A 13,086-nucleotide genomic window follows, 5' to 3' on the forward strand; every position below is an offset into this window, starting at 1 on the left:
TTGCTTTTAAATTATCAAACAATTTTTATAGGTTTTGAACCTGTTAAAAACTTTCAAAAGCAAACCTTTCAATTAATTTGTAGGACCAACTAATTGACATCAGGAAAAATGGCAAATACTAGCTGATTTCAACAAAAACTTTTGAACTATTTTTTAGTAGACATGATTGAAAAAATATGCTTTAGTTAAAATAGCCAATAATATATTTGTTTCATTTGGAGCTACATATCTTTATGAGGTATCTTTTTCAATGATAACAGCTATTAAAAACAAGTATTCAAGAAACTATATACAATTCATTTTTTTTTTTTTTTTTTTTGGAGACAGAGTCTCGCTTTGTTGCCCAGGCTAGAGTGAGTGCCATGGCGTCAGCCTAGCTCACAGCAACCTCAAACTCCTGGGCTCGAGTGATCCTTCTGCCTCAGCCTCCCAAGTAGCTGGGACTACAGGCATGCGCCACCATGCCCGGCTAATTTTTTATATATATATCAGTTGGCCAATTAATTTCTTTCTATTTATAGTAGAGACGGGGTCTCGCTCTTGCTCAGGCTGGTTTTGAACTCCTGACCTTGAGCAATCCGCCCGCCTCGGCCTCCCAAGAGCTAGGATTACAGGCGTGAGCCACAGCGCCCGGCCTACAATTCATTTTTATTACATAATATTTTAAATAGTTACGTGTTTCACCAACCTGACTGTGAATTATTTACAAGTGGAGACTTTCTTCTTATTTGTATCTCTAGGACTTATTTCTCTTCTTCTTATTTGTATCTCTAGGACTTTGACTACATGCCATACAACAAATAATTATTCAATCAATGCTTTGTGAATTAATGACCAGAAATACAGGCCAATACATTAATAACATTAATAAGAAAATACACACACACACACACACACACACGTGTGTAATAGTGTAGGGCCTAATTATGTAAGCAACATGTTATTTGAAATAAGTTTAGCTCCAAATCACAATGCTCTGATACCAATTTGATGGTGTTTTATGGCTAAACTTAAAATTCATTCACCTACATTATGCCTTTCCTAATCAGGATATGTTCTTATAAATGAGGATATCATAGTTGCCCTCTATAACATCTTTACTTTCAAAGTGAATCATCACTGATAAAGGAATAAATATAAAGTCAATAAAAAAGAAGCAAAACTAATAGAACTATTACCATAATAAAACAATGAATAAATTACCCAGCACAAATAAAACTGTAGCAGTATTAAAATTAAACTTTCAAAATAACAAATTAGAAATAAAAATCAAATAACAGCATTTTTTTTCTTTTTTGTGAGGGTCACCCAGGCTGGAGTGCAACGGTATGATCACAGCTCACTGCAGCCTCAAACTCATGGACTCAAGCGATCCTCCTGCCTCAACCTCTGGAGCAGCTGGGACTACAGGTGTGAGCAACCACACCCAGCAAAATTTTTATTTTAATACTTGGTTTATATCCACTAATCTCATAAAGAATGTGATGGCTACTTAGCATTAAGTTTCACCATGGTAAATTTTCCTTTTATGCTATATTATAAAGTTTTTTTTTTTAAAAATCATACAATTAGTCATATAAATATTTCCCAATACAAAATTACACTTAGACCTCTACTGTAATTAAAGAAAAGAAGCCAATATTATAATTTTAACTGAAAAATATTAGACAATGAACACATAAATATTCTATTAGTATGTCTTCTAATTGCATCTTCAGAAAGAAAAGTTCAAAGAGAAAAGTAAGCAAAATAAAGTAAAACAAATGCTGTTCCCCAAAATGAATTTGGATTAATAGAATATATATTTTTGCTGATATATATAAGATAAATTGCTAATGATTATAAGAGTTATCCTATTAATTATACTAAGAAAAAAATTTACCTTATAAAAGCTAATGCCCAAAATGACTCACTAAAATTTAAGCTGGATAATTTAGTGTGGAGATGCTAGTACAGCTCACTGTAACCTGGGCTCAAGCAATCTTCCTGCCTCAGGCTTCCCAGTAGCTAGGACTACAAGTGTGCAACACCACAGCTGGATAATTTATTTTTATTTTTTGTAAAGACCAAGTCTTGCTATGTTGCCCAGACTGGTCTTGAACTCCTGGCCTTAAGCAATCCTACTGCCTCAGCCTCCCAAAGTGCTTGGATTATACATGTGAGCCACCATGCCTGGCCCTTATGCTGAATTTTATTGGTGATATCTACCAATCTTCTGTCCCCAAACTATATCTAGGGTCATTTTCTCTCAAAATGCATTGTAAGACAGCATGGAGCTCAAGAATACAAAAGATACAAAATGGAAAGTACAGTAAAATAAGGCAGTATTTCTATAACAAATGTTATTACTGTTATTCTTTTTAGAAACATTATAAAACATCCTGGAAAGCTTTCTCCTTCATTTCTATATTTATAGTTACTTTAATTACATAAGTTTGATATTACCTAAAAATTTACCCATGGCCTATTGACTGTACTCTAGTATTCCTTAACATAGAAGAAAAAAATAGTATAAAACATAAAAGATCAAAACAAAATAAAATAATACAAAGCCAAATTTAGAAGCAAAACTATCCCATTGATACCTACCTCCTGGAAATGCCATTAGCCAGACATTTTTGGCTACAGGATTTGGAGGAGAGGGGTGATGAAGTTGGGGACAAGTTGAGAGGGGCAATCAAACTGTTGATGATCTCAGTCAACTGTGCACTCTGCAAGGAAACAGTAAACCTTTTACTACTGCTAAGCAAGAAATGTGAGTTAATTCTCAGACCTATAATACCTATTAAGTGTTTAACTTCTCATGACACATGTAAATGTTTTTATTTCAGTACATATTTTAGCCTATAAAGATGATTTACACAGCTGATTTTTCCACTTATTATAAACAAATCTACATTTTAAGTTCCCATCCTTTTTCATACCCTTTTTATTATAGTTTATTTAATATAATATTTAAACTATATACTATAGTTTAATATTTAAAATATTTAATATAATATTTAAACTATATATTATGGTTTATTTATTATAGTTCCTTCATCTACCCATCTCATCATCTAAAACATCAGAACCCAGCTAATAGCATATATATTTTCCTTGAGGTAGCCAATTTAATAATTAAAAAATTATAGCTATAATGTATTAAGTGCCTACTATGTGCTAGGCACTATACCCGGCACCAAACATAGAGTATTTCTACTCTGCACAACTAACCTGCAAAGTAGATAATATTAGAGCTTCTGATATCACTATTATTACCATTTATAGATTAGTAAATTATAGAAAAGAAAGAAAGATTAAGGAGTTTGAGCAAGGGTTATAAAGTTGGTAATAAATGGAAGTAGGATTCAAATTCAGGTCTACATCTAGCACTACACTGTTTCTCAATAGTTTTCCTAGTTCAAAAATACCAGGGTTTTTTTGGCCACTTAAGATTTCATTGGCCATTATCCTGAACTTAAATATATGTAATAAATAGTAAATTATTCTCAAAACAATAACAAATATAATAAAGTCCACATAAATAGAGTACATTTCTACAAAAGAATAACTATTTTCATTATACATGTAATGCATGTTCATTGTAGAAAAACTAGAAAATACAGAGAAGTTTAAAAGATTAAAAGAAAGTCAACTGTAATCATACTTCAAAGAAAAATACATTGCCAATATTTTGGTATATATTTCTCCCTCTAGACTAAGTTTTCTGAGTATATGTGATCATGAGTGTATGTATAACACACACTTTTAATCAAATCATGCCACAATAATTTCTAAAACCTGGTTTTCTCAAATAATATAGTGAATATCTTTTAAAAATATATATAGACCTATTTCACCATTTTCATTGACTATAAGATATTCTATTATAAAATAAAGGGGTACATGAAATAACTATTTTGAAACTTCATTTGTATGAAACTAATAACATTCTATGAGAAATAATAAGACTAAATATTATAGAATTAATCCTGATTATTTTATTCCTTCAAAAAGTCTTTCATGAGAAAGACCCTGAAATATTTTCACCATTTATTTTCTTGAGAGATAATATGCACCTAATGACTTGATTTTAAAAATTATTACTCAGATTTTTTTAGATTAAAGCTCATTTTCGGGCCCGGCGCGGTGGCTCACGCCTGTAATCCTAGCTCTTGGGAGGCCGAGGCGGGCGGATTGCTCAAGGTCAGGAGTTCGAAACCAGCCTGAGCAAGAGCAAGACCCTGTCTCTACTATAAATAGAAAGAAATTAATTGGCCAACTGATATATATATACAAAAAATTAGCCGGGCATGGTGGCGCATGCCTGTAGTCCCAGCTACTCGGGAGGCTGAGGCAGAAGGATCGCTCGAGCCCAGGAGTTTGAGGTTGCTGTGAGCTAGGCTGATGCCACCGCACTCACTCTAGCCTGGACAACAAAGCGAGACTCTGTCTCAAAAAAAAAAAAAAAAAAAAAAAAAAGCTCATTTTCAAGATTATCAATACAAATAGATTCTTTATCCATTTAGCAAGTGTTCCTTAGTTTAATTTTACAATTAAATTTATGAAGTATCTCATATTTTCTAGTGTGAAACACTGAAACTCTCTTCTCATTGTTCCATCTCTAAAAACATCTAAAATCTTTTGAGCCACTGGAGGGCGCTGGTCGGGCATTTTTGAGTAATTGGCCTAGAAGGACACCATTACAAGCCTTAGCTTTACCCTAAGAACCAACCTACAGTGGCCCAGTAAAATCTCATATACCTGTGTCTATACGTGGGATAGTAAAATAAGAAAAGTAAAATTAAATAATCAAATAGTCAAATAAGAAAAATAAAATTAAGAGAAGCATAATTTGAACTCTGAAAACAAAAACTAATCAACTTTAATTCAAAATACGTAACAAGGTTTCTAAAGTAAATATACCAGCGGTAAAATTTATTTTATGTCAACTAAAATACGAAAAATAAGATATTTTTCAATTTGTGAGCAAAATATATTATCTAACAATGCAAGCATATATTAATAATATGAATCAATAGGTTATTTTTTAAACATGTTATCAGCCTACAACTTAACAGTGGTTTTATATTTTAACTTCCAAGTCTAACAAAACTACTTTAATCAAGTCAAAAGATTATCTGTGAACAGTTATGTATCAATAGATTATATTAAGAAAGCTAAGTGCAATAATGGGCTTGCTACCCTTACCACTTAACTCACTTCTAGATGGTCTTCCTTTACAAGTATCTGAAAACAACTTAAGTTTCTAAAATTGGCCTATAAAAGTAGTATTACCACATCTGAAGAGCAAATAACCTATTTGTAGGCAATTTATTAATAACCTCTACAAGCAATTGCTGCTGCCCCTTTCTGCATCTTTTTCTTCTACTCTCCGTATGTCGAGCCATTATTGTTGCTCTCACAACTACTACTCCTTCCGTACACTACCAAAGCATCTGATACTCCCATCAGCAATGAGATCTAAAATGCTAGCCAGGGCCAGCTTCACTGGTGTGCAACTCTGTGCATAAGGCTGCATTCAGAATGGTCCTAGGCTTGCTTAGTGTTCTGCTGCCACTGTCTTTAAATTCTTAATAATTGTTTTTAACAAACGGCTCAGCAATTTCACTTTTCACTGGGATCCACCAATTAGACAGTTCTTAAGTTATCTCAAGTCTAACCAAAAAAACCTGGTTTTACCAAGGAGAAAGAAAAAGGTACAAGAAATCTCTTTTGGAAATGAAAATCCCTCTAGAATTGTACTGTATGAAGAATTAGTTTAATCAGCTTATACTTTCTAATGAATAAGTAGTGACCTATAGGTAAAGAAAGTAGATTTGACAGAATAAGCAAATAAATTACCCTACATTGTGAAACAACTAGGGTCCAACCAAAAGAGGATTAATACTATGAGATCAGGGGAGGGAAAAGAAAGAAGTGGGAATATGAGAACATAACCAAAACTAATTCAAAACATAATTTATATAATAAAGTGCATTACAATTTAACATCAGATGATTACCAAATAACTTTCTGAATTACAAAATATTCATAAAGGTGTTTTGATTACATATTCCAATTAAGGAAAACTCTAGGCAATTGTAATTTTAATAAATATGTAGTAGAAGAAATTACATCATAATTTGATTTACCAGGAATAAGACAGTAACCTGTATTTAATTATTTCCTGCATTTAATTATTTTTTGAAAAAAATCCAGGAAAATTAGATGCAGGCAGGCATGAATCTTTATCATTTCCTAGAGGAACAATGTAATCATGCAGCTATTGTCAAGAATGGCTATGCTCTGACAGACTCAGTCTAGTCACAGTAACAATCTCCTAGAAAGCTAGGTTTGTTCAAAAGCCACCAAAATCTAAATAAAAATAAATTGTTTGATTTTAAAGGATAGATATAAGGTAGATAGGCCAGAATAATTAAACTTGAGGAGTTATCCATAGTAACATTTAGATCCCAGGGAAGGCTTTGGAAGCAAAGTAATTATTATAGGCTTCTTTGACTTTCCATTTACATAATCATTTTTTATGATGAAACCCATACTCCAATATTATCCTTTACTAAAAACCCAATCAATAAACTGGTCAAACAACCATTCAGATTTATTAATTGTTACCACTGTTCTTTCCCCTTGAAAAAAGTCCAATGACAGGCAATTTTGTTAGAAAAAAGATTTTCCAACCGTAATATAAATGATTATCACCCTATGGCTATGTACCAATACTTTGTATATTATATTTATGTAATTTTAATTAATCAATATTATGATAAATATCACTCATATACCGAATATTTTAATTGCATTTAATGTCAAATGGCCAACTTCAATAACCCATATTCCAGGCAGACACACATATAATGATGTTTATTTGAATAGTTTATAAAACCAATGAAAAGTCATTTCATATCACTGACACCCTACTCTGATGTTACCTGTTTTTCTATGTTTCGAAGAAGTAAAGTAGGGCTGCTTGGTGACATTTCAAAATCTTGTTCTGGTAAAGGATCTTGACACTCTTGGGGAACCTGAGGATTCCCTGTAGTGTTTAACGAAGCTGCTTGGTCTGCAAATTGTATTTGTTTTTTCAAAATGTCTTTTGGAAGTTGACATTCTTCTAGGATCACTATCCCCTAGACAAACAGCAATGAGAGAGTTGAAATGAAAACAAATTGATTACTAAATCACCTCTGATGCTACAAGGCACTTGAAATTATGCTTCTTATTATCCCTTGAAAATCAGAAAACATAAACTTGAAAGTCCAGTTTAATTCTGTAAAGAATTGGCTGATTGAAAATATGTTCTGGTAAAATAACATGTATGGCTGATGTATTGGGCTTATGAAAATATGTGCTGGCAAAATAACATGTATGGCTGATGTATTGGACTTGTAAAATATTGTCTTAACTTACATATATGCAAGTTTTTTTCTAGTTGGTTTTAATTATTAGTATTAAAAGCATGACACATTTAAAATAAAATTAAAGGCTTATTATACTCAGACTAGGGAGATTTCATACTGAAATCCAAAATATTTCCTAATAGAATCTTCTAGTATTTTAGTCACCAGCATTTCTATTTGAGTTTTATATTTCAGCACTCCCAATTTTATAAAATAAAATACCAAATTTACAAATATCCAAAGAATAATCTAACTCTGCACTAACTCCTTTCAGAGTACCCTTAGGAGCCCTGTCTCTGTTGCTGCCAGCCAGCAACCACAGGTAGGAGTGCCCCACTGAGCAAAAGTACCATCTAGGCCAATCAAAGTTCCTGCTACCTACAGAGTTGCTGTGCTAATAATAAAGACACAAGCTTTAAACTTCGATGGGATATTTTCTGAAATGTAAGGAACTGAGGAAATGTAAGGAATTAGTAGGGAACTAGTTGCCTCTGTAGTCCCTGCTTCCTACTCACACACATACTTATTTTTCAACTTGTTTGCTTAGCTTTCTCCTATATTCATAAGCTTCCTCACTCCACCTGTTCTGAACCTTAGGTTCCTCAGAGGCAATGGAGACAGGAAAGAAAGGGAAAAAAAGGAGTGCAAAGAAATGATCTTAGTGGTTTCATAGTCAGTTCTCATCATTATCCCTTTCAATAGCCTTCCCCCTAAAAGAATATAGTAATATATATATTTGAAAAATTCTAATAAACTCCTATAGGCTAATTGGAAAAGTATAAAACTCCTAATGTGGCTAAAATATTATATTCTTATAAATAAAAATAGATTAAAATATTAATATTAGTGTACATTATTTCAAGAATAGAAGAAATTAAATGACTTCTGTGAGCCAGCCTATATTATATATAAGTCCTATTTATTAGATGAAAACTGCCTATAGATGCCTATATAAAAATCAAATTTTTATATATAGTATGCTATATATAAGTTGTAGTTTATGCCATATAATTTAGAGAATATGTAACTTTAGAGTGGACATATTCAGTTATCGTGTTAAACACATATTTTTGGTAAAAGCAGTAAACGCAGTATTGTTTTTTAAATTTACATTTAAAATAGTGCTAGTTTGCTAATTTTTCCAAAGAGAAGGGGATCCAATTGTTGATCTCAATGACTATTTTCTTAGAATGTACAAATATTGCTGTCAAAAAATCTGAAGAAACATACTTAAAAGAAGTCTTGTTTCAGATGATATTTTAAAAATTAAATTAGATATTATAGATATAGTATCATCAATCTTTAAGGCTCTTGAAAGTATCCATTCAAATTTCTATAAGTCTCTCACTAGGTTTTTCACAAGTACCTGCATGCAAAAGAAACACAAGTTTTTACCGTATCAATTTAATTGCAATTATCTTTGGTTTAATTGCAGTTTATATTATAGGCCACTATGTTATAGATTAGCTTGATTTCATAACCCATACTTATAATATTGCTTCTATGGAAAACTCTATTCTGAATTTCAAAGCTCAATTTCTAAGCCTTTTTAATGCTACCTTTTTATAAGTAGGCAGCCTGCTGTAGTTAGCTCAATAAACAATGATATTTTTAAAATTCATTCATAGTCAACTTCATAATCTACTTTTGCCCTTAAACTATCACCTTGGAAAACTCTCAGAGTGTAAGAAGAGTGGCCCATGATGATCTGCTGAAGCCAAGAACAGAGGAAAGGGGTAAAGATGAAATCCTTTGTGGACAGAGAGTTAGTTTCTATTCTTAAAAAGTTAGTAAAAGAATAGTCAAATGATAGATAAAACCAGGTGGATAACAAAGATATAATTTTTTTTGTTTAACAAAAATGAGTTACAATAACTGAGATAACTGAAAACTCTAGCATGAGATGAAAGCAAATCTACTGCTCCACAGAAGACAACTGTTCCTGTAATAACACTAGTGAGGTCTCTCACTCTAACCCTCAGGGTCTTCACAGAGAAACATTGTATGAAAAAATAAACAATTGCCTCAGCAACATCTTTATTATTCCCCTAAAGTCACTGACTTTAAGCAAAAATTTAAATATAAAATTTAAAACACACAAAAGGTACAATTTAAAAAGTAGAAGACTCTATTACAGGATAACAAAATAAACCCAAGAAAGAGACCATTTATATAGGATAGCCAGTGTTCTCCCAAGAAAAAGTATTTCAATTTGAGAGTAAGAAGAATCTGTTGTCTTAGTGGAAAACTGAAGTGGAAAAAAAGGGGAAATATGGGAATTTGTAATTTATTGACAAAACTAAGAACAACCAAAGGATGTTGCTAATAACTGCTATCTTCTCCTCTCTAAAAATTTAAGCAAAATGATTCTTTAAGGAAACAAAGGGCCAGGTACACATCTAACTTGAATCAAGAAAAAAGTAAGTCCATATAAATTATTACTGAAAGTTTGTATGTGTTTCCTTAAAACAATTTATTCCAATAGATAATATATAAACATGAAATCAAAATTTTAAAAAATTTTAAACAAATATGTAGTACTGCTTATAATATACAGAATATGAAAATATCCTTTCTCAAGTCAAAGGATTATGAATCAGATTGCCTAGATTAAAATATAAAACTTAGTCATCAATTTTGGCTGGGCGTAGTGACTCACGCCTATAATCCTAGCACTCTGGGAGGCCGAGGTGGGAGGATCACTCAAGGTCAGGAGTTTAAGACCAGCCTGAGCAAGAGTGAGACCATGTCTCTACTAAAAATTGAAAGAAATCAGCTGGACAACTGAAAATATATAGAAAAAATTAGGTGGGCATAGTGGCACATGCCTGTAGTCCCAGCTACTTGGGAGGCTGAGGCAGAAGGATTGCTTGAGCCCAGGAGTTTGAGGTTGCTGTGAGCTAGGCTGATGCCACGGCACTCTAGCCCGGGGAACAGAGTGAGACTCTGTCTCAAAAATAAAATAAAGTAAAATAAAATAAAATAAAATAAAATAAAATAAAACTTAGTCATCAATTCAACTGGGAACCCACTTTCTTAGGAATTTCCAAATTGTTTTATATTTGACTCATTCTTAGAACTCTATTTGCCATTTTTAAAAATGTGTGTGATGTAATATCCTTTAAAGAAAACTATCAAAGGAGATAGATTAGTGGTGATCTTGAAAGGACTGGGAAATCACTACAGCTGAAGGTCCTATAAAGATAATAGTGAACAATGAGAAAAAGTAATTACAGTAATTTAATATTAAACTTCCATCAGGAAACTATTCTTGAACATGGTTCCCTCAAATCTAAAAGACAGAACTCATAAGCCTAAGATTTTATGTCCATCCTACTACCCACCGTCCTACAGATGCCATCACTAACTACTACAAGGCATTAAACAATATTCATCACTTCCTAACTTCTGTTCTTCTACAACTCATACTTTCTGCTTCTTTTCTCTTAGTATCCCCAAATAGAAAACTTTCTGGTCCTTAGAATACCATACTACTTTGTCTATCATGAAACTGATTATGTTGTTTCTTGCAAATTCTTAAGGAATGCCTTTTTCTAGTTCCATTGGTTCATCAAGAAAATTATTTATTGTCCAAAGTCATACTGAGATGCCACATCTTTCTCTTGACGTTTTCTTTGATCCTCTTATCCTTAAGTATTATCTCTATGCCACTTTTATAAAAACATGTATTACTGGATATATTACATTATATCACAACCATTACATGTTTTATCTCCCTTACCAGAATATAAATTCATGATAGAGCCTAAAACTTATTAATCTTTTTCAATGTGTAGGCCCTAGGTGTGGCTAGGCTAACCACATGGTTCAAGGATTATGATTCCTTCCCTTCTCAGCTTTTTCTTTTCAGACCAATTCCTATCAACCTTACAATATTATATTATCTATAGTATTACCATCGAGAATAAAGTTTCCCACAAAAACAAAATTACAAAGAGATATTCAGCAATTTTTTAATTAAATAAAACTTCATGGGATTGCATGAGATCTTTATATTATTGCTTCTATGGGAAAATATACTTCAATTTTCAAGTAGCCTATAATTTTCAGGAAACAATGTATTTTTAAGCAAGTGAGATATCATGCTAAGATTTCTCTGGGTTGGAATTAAAACATTTATTTTTGTAACATTTGCTCAATTTTTACCCCAGTTAGACTGAAAGTGCTGAAAATGTACGAACTCCAGTTTTATTTCATCACTTTATTTCCGAAACATATTAGGCACCTGACTATGTGTGAAAGGAAAGAAGAGAAAAAGTGAAGGGAACAGGGAGGGAAAGGAGAAAACAAGGAAGGAAGGAACAAAGAATGAATTTTATTTAAAAGTTGCTACAATATAATAACATAGCTTTAATAGCCATTTTCACTGAAATAATCTCAAATCTACATCTTCTCAGAGATCTCCCTTCTAAATATATCATATTTCAAACTCCTTCAGGACATACCAACAAAAATGTCCAAAAGACCTTGACAATCAATGTGTGAGAAAATTAATTTTTAACAGATTTCCTATAAATCAAGCATTTTTCTCCTTTCTTGGAAATAGCAGATTAATAACTAAAAGGAAAGAAAGGCTGAAGTCAGAATAACTTGGGAAGTTACTGAAAACATAACTGCCCACCAATATTTTCCTATGCCTTTGTGTGTGTGTGTGTGTGTGTGTGTGTGTGTGTGTGTGTGTGGTGGCGGAGGCGAATTTTGGTAATTGTTACAATTGTGATTTGAAAAAGCACCTCAAGTGACATCCTTTGTTCTTCAAAAACCATATGTCCTAAGAGGTCATAATGCTCAAAATCCTGAGGTGGTTTTGGGGGGATATATGGCTTTTATGTCTATCCTCAAGTGTACTCTGGTCTCTCTGGTAATTCTCTGTTCTCTCTAGGTATTTCTCCGATATTTACCTCCAGAGTTAGCAGTATACATAACTTTGTTCTAATGTTTATTATATACTAGAACTGCTAGCAAGCATTTCCCTGGTATACTTTTTCTTCATTAGTCTATCATGCACATAGTTATCATGACAGGTACTATTAAAATTAAAATATATGTTCTTTACTGAGATATAGTTCTAGATAAGTTTTCTAAATAGAATCTGATCAACTTACTCTTGAACCAAGCATTCAAGTCTATCTCCAGGACTTTTCCTTAATCAGAAGTCCCGCAGCACTATATCCATACTTTTCTCATTGCATTCATTTTCTCCTTTATATTAGTTATTTATAAATACATTTATCACAAAGGAAAGATCTATAACCTATTTGAACATTTCTGGCTTTTGGCAAGGCACTTTCTTTCTGTTCCCTATATCCTTATTTGTAAAAGGACACAATATCTACCAAATATGGTTGTTTCGAGTATTGAATGAAATAATTTATATAAATTGCTTAAAACAGTTCATGTATTTTAAGTACCACATTATAGTTTATTGTCATTATATCATCATCAAGTAATATTAGTTACTTGAATAATACTGAACATAATAGTTTATCTGATGGATGCTAGATAAATAAAAGGTAGAAACAAAGAGAAAGACCAAAAGAGACAGTGACAGACTAAATGCTTTCCTTCTAAGATTGTGAATAAGAAAAGGATTTTTCACTTATCATTTCAATTAAGCATTGCACTAAAGTTCTTAGCCTATGCCAATAAGGCATTAAAGAGA

At 32.2% G+C, this 13,086-nt stretch overlaps 1 protein-coding gene across 6 annotated transcripts in view; it reads right to left on the reverse strand.

Annotated features, from left to right (window-relative positions):
* The window catches only part of KANSL1L (KAT8 regulatory NSL complex subunit 1 like), a 133,675-nt gene that overhangs the window by 72,362 nt on the left and 48,227 nt on the right, over nucleotides 1–13,086 (reverse strand). For 5 of the 6 annotated variants that reach the window (XM_012751454.3, XM_012751446.3, XM_012751450.3 and 2 more), the window contains exons 4-5: nucleotides 6,936–7,133; nucleotides 2,590–2,711 (exon numbers count right to left, since the gene is read on the reverse strand). In XM_012751454.3, the coding sequence (XP_012606908.2) occupies nucleotides 2,590–2,711; nucleotides 6,936–7,133 (320 nt within the window). The remainder of the gene's footprint in view (nucleotides 1–2,589; nucleotides 2,712–6,935; nucleotides 7,134–13,086) is intronic. The other variant, XM_012751455.3, reaches the window with a different exon arrangement.

This window comes from Microcebus murinus, chromosome 8, assembly GCF_040939455.1.
Source record: "Microcebus murinus isolate Inina chromosome 8, M.murinus_Inina_mat1.0, whole genome shotgun sequence".
Lineage (NCBI taxonomy): Eukaryota > Metazoa > Chordata > Mammalia > Primates > Cheirogaleidae > Microcebus > Microcebus murinus.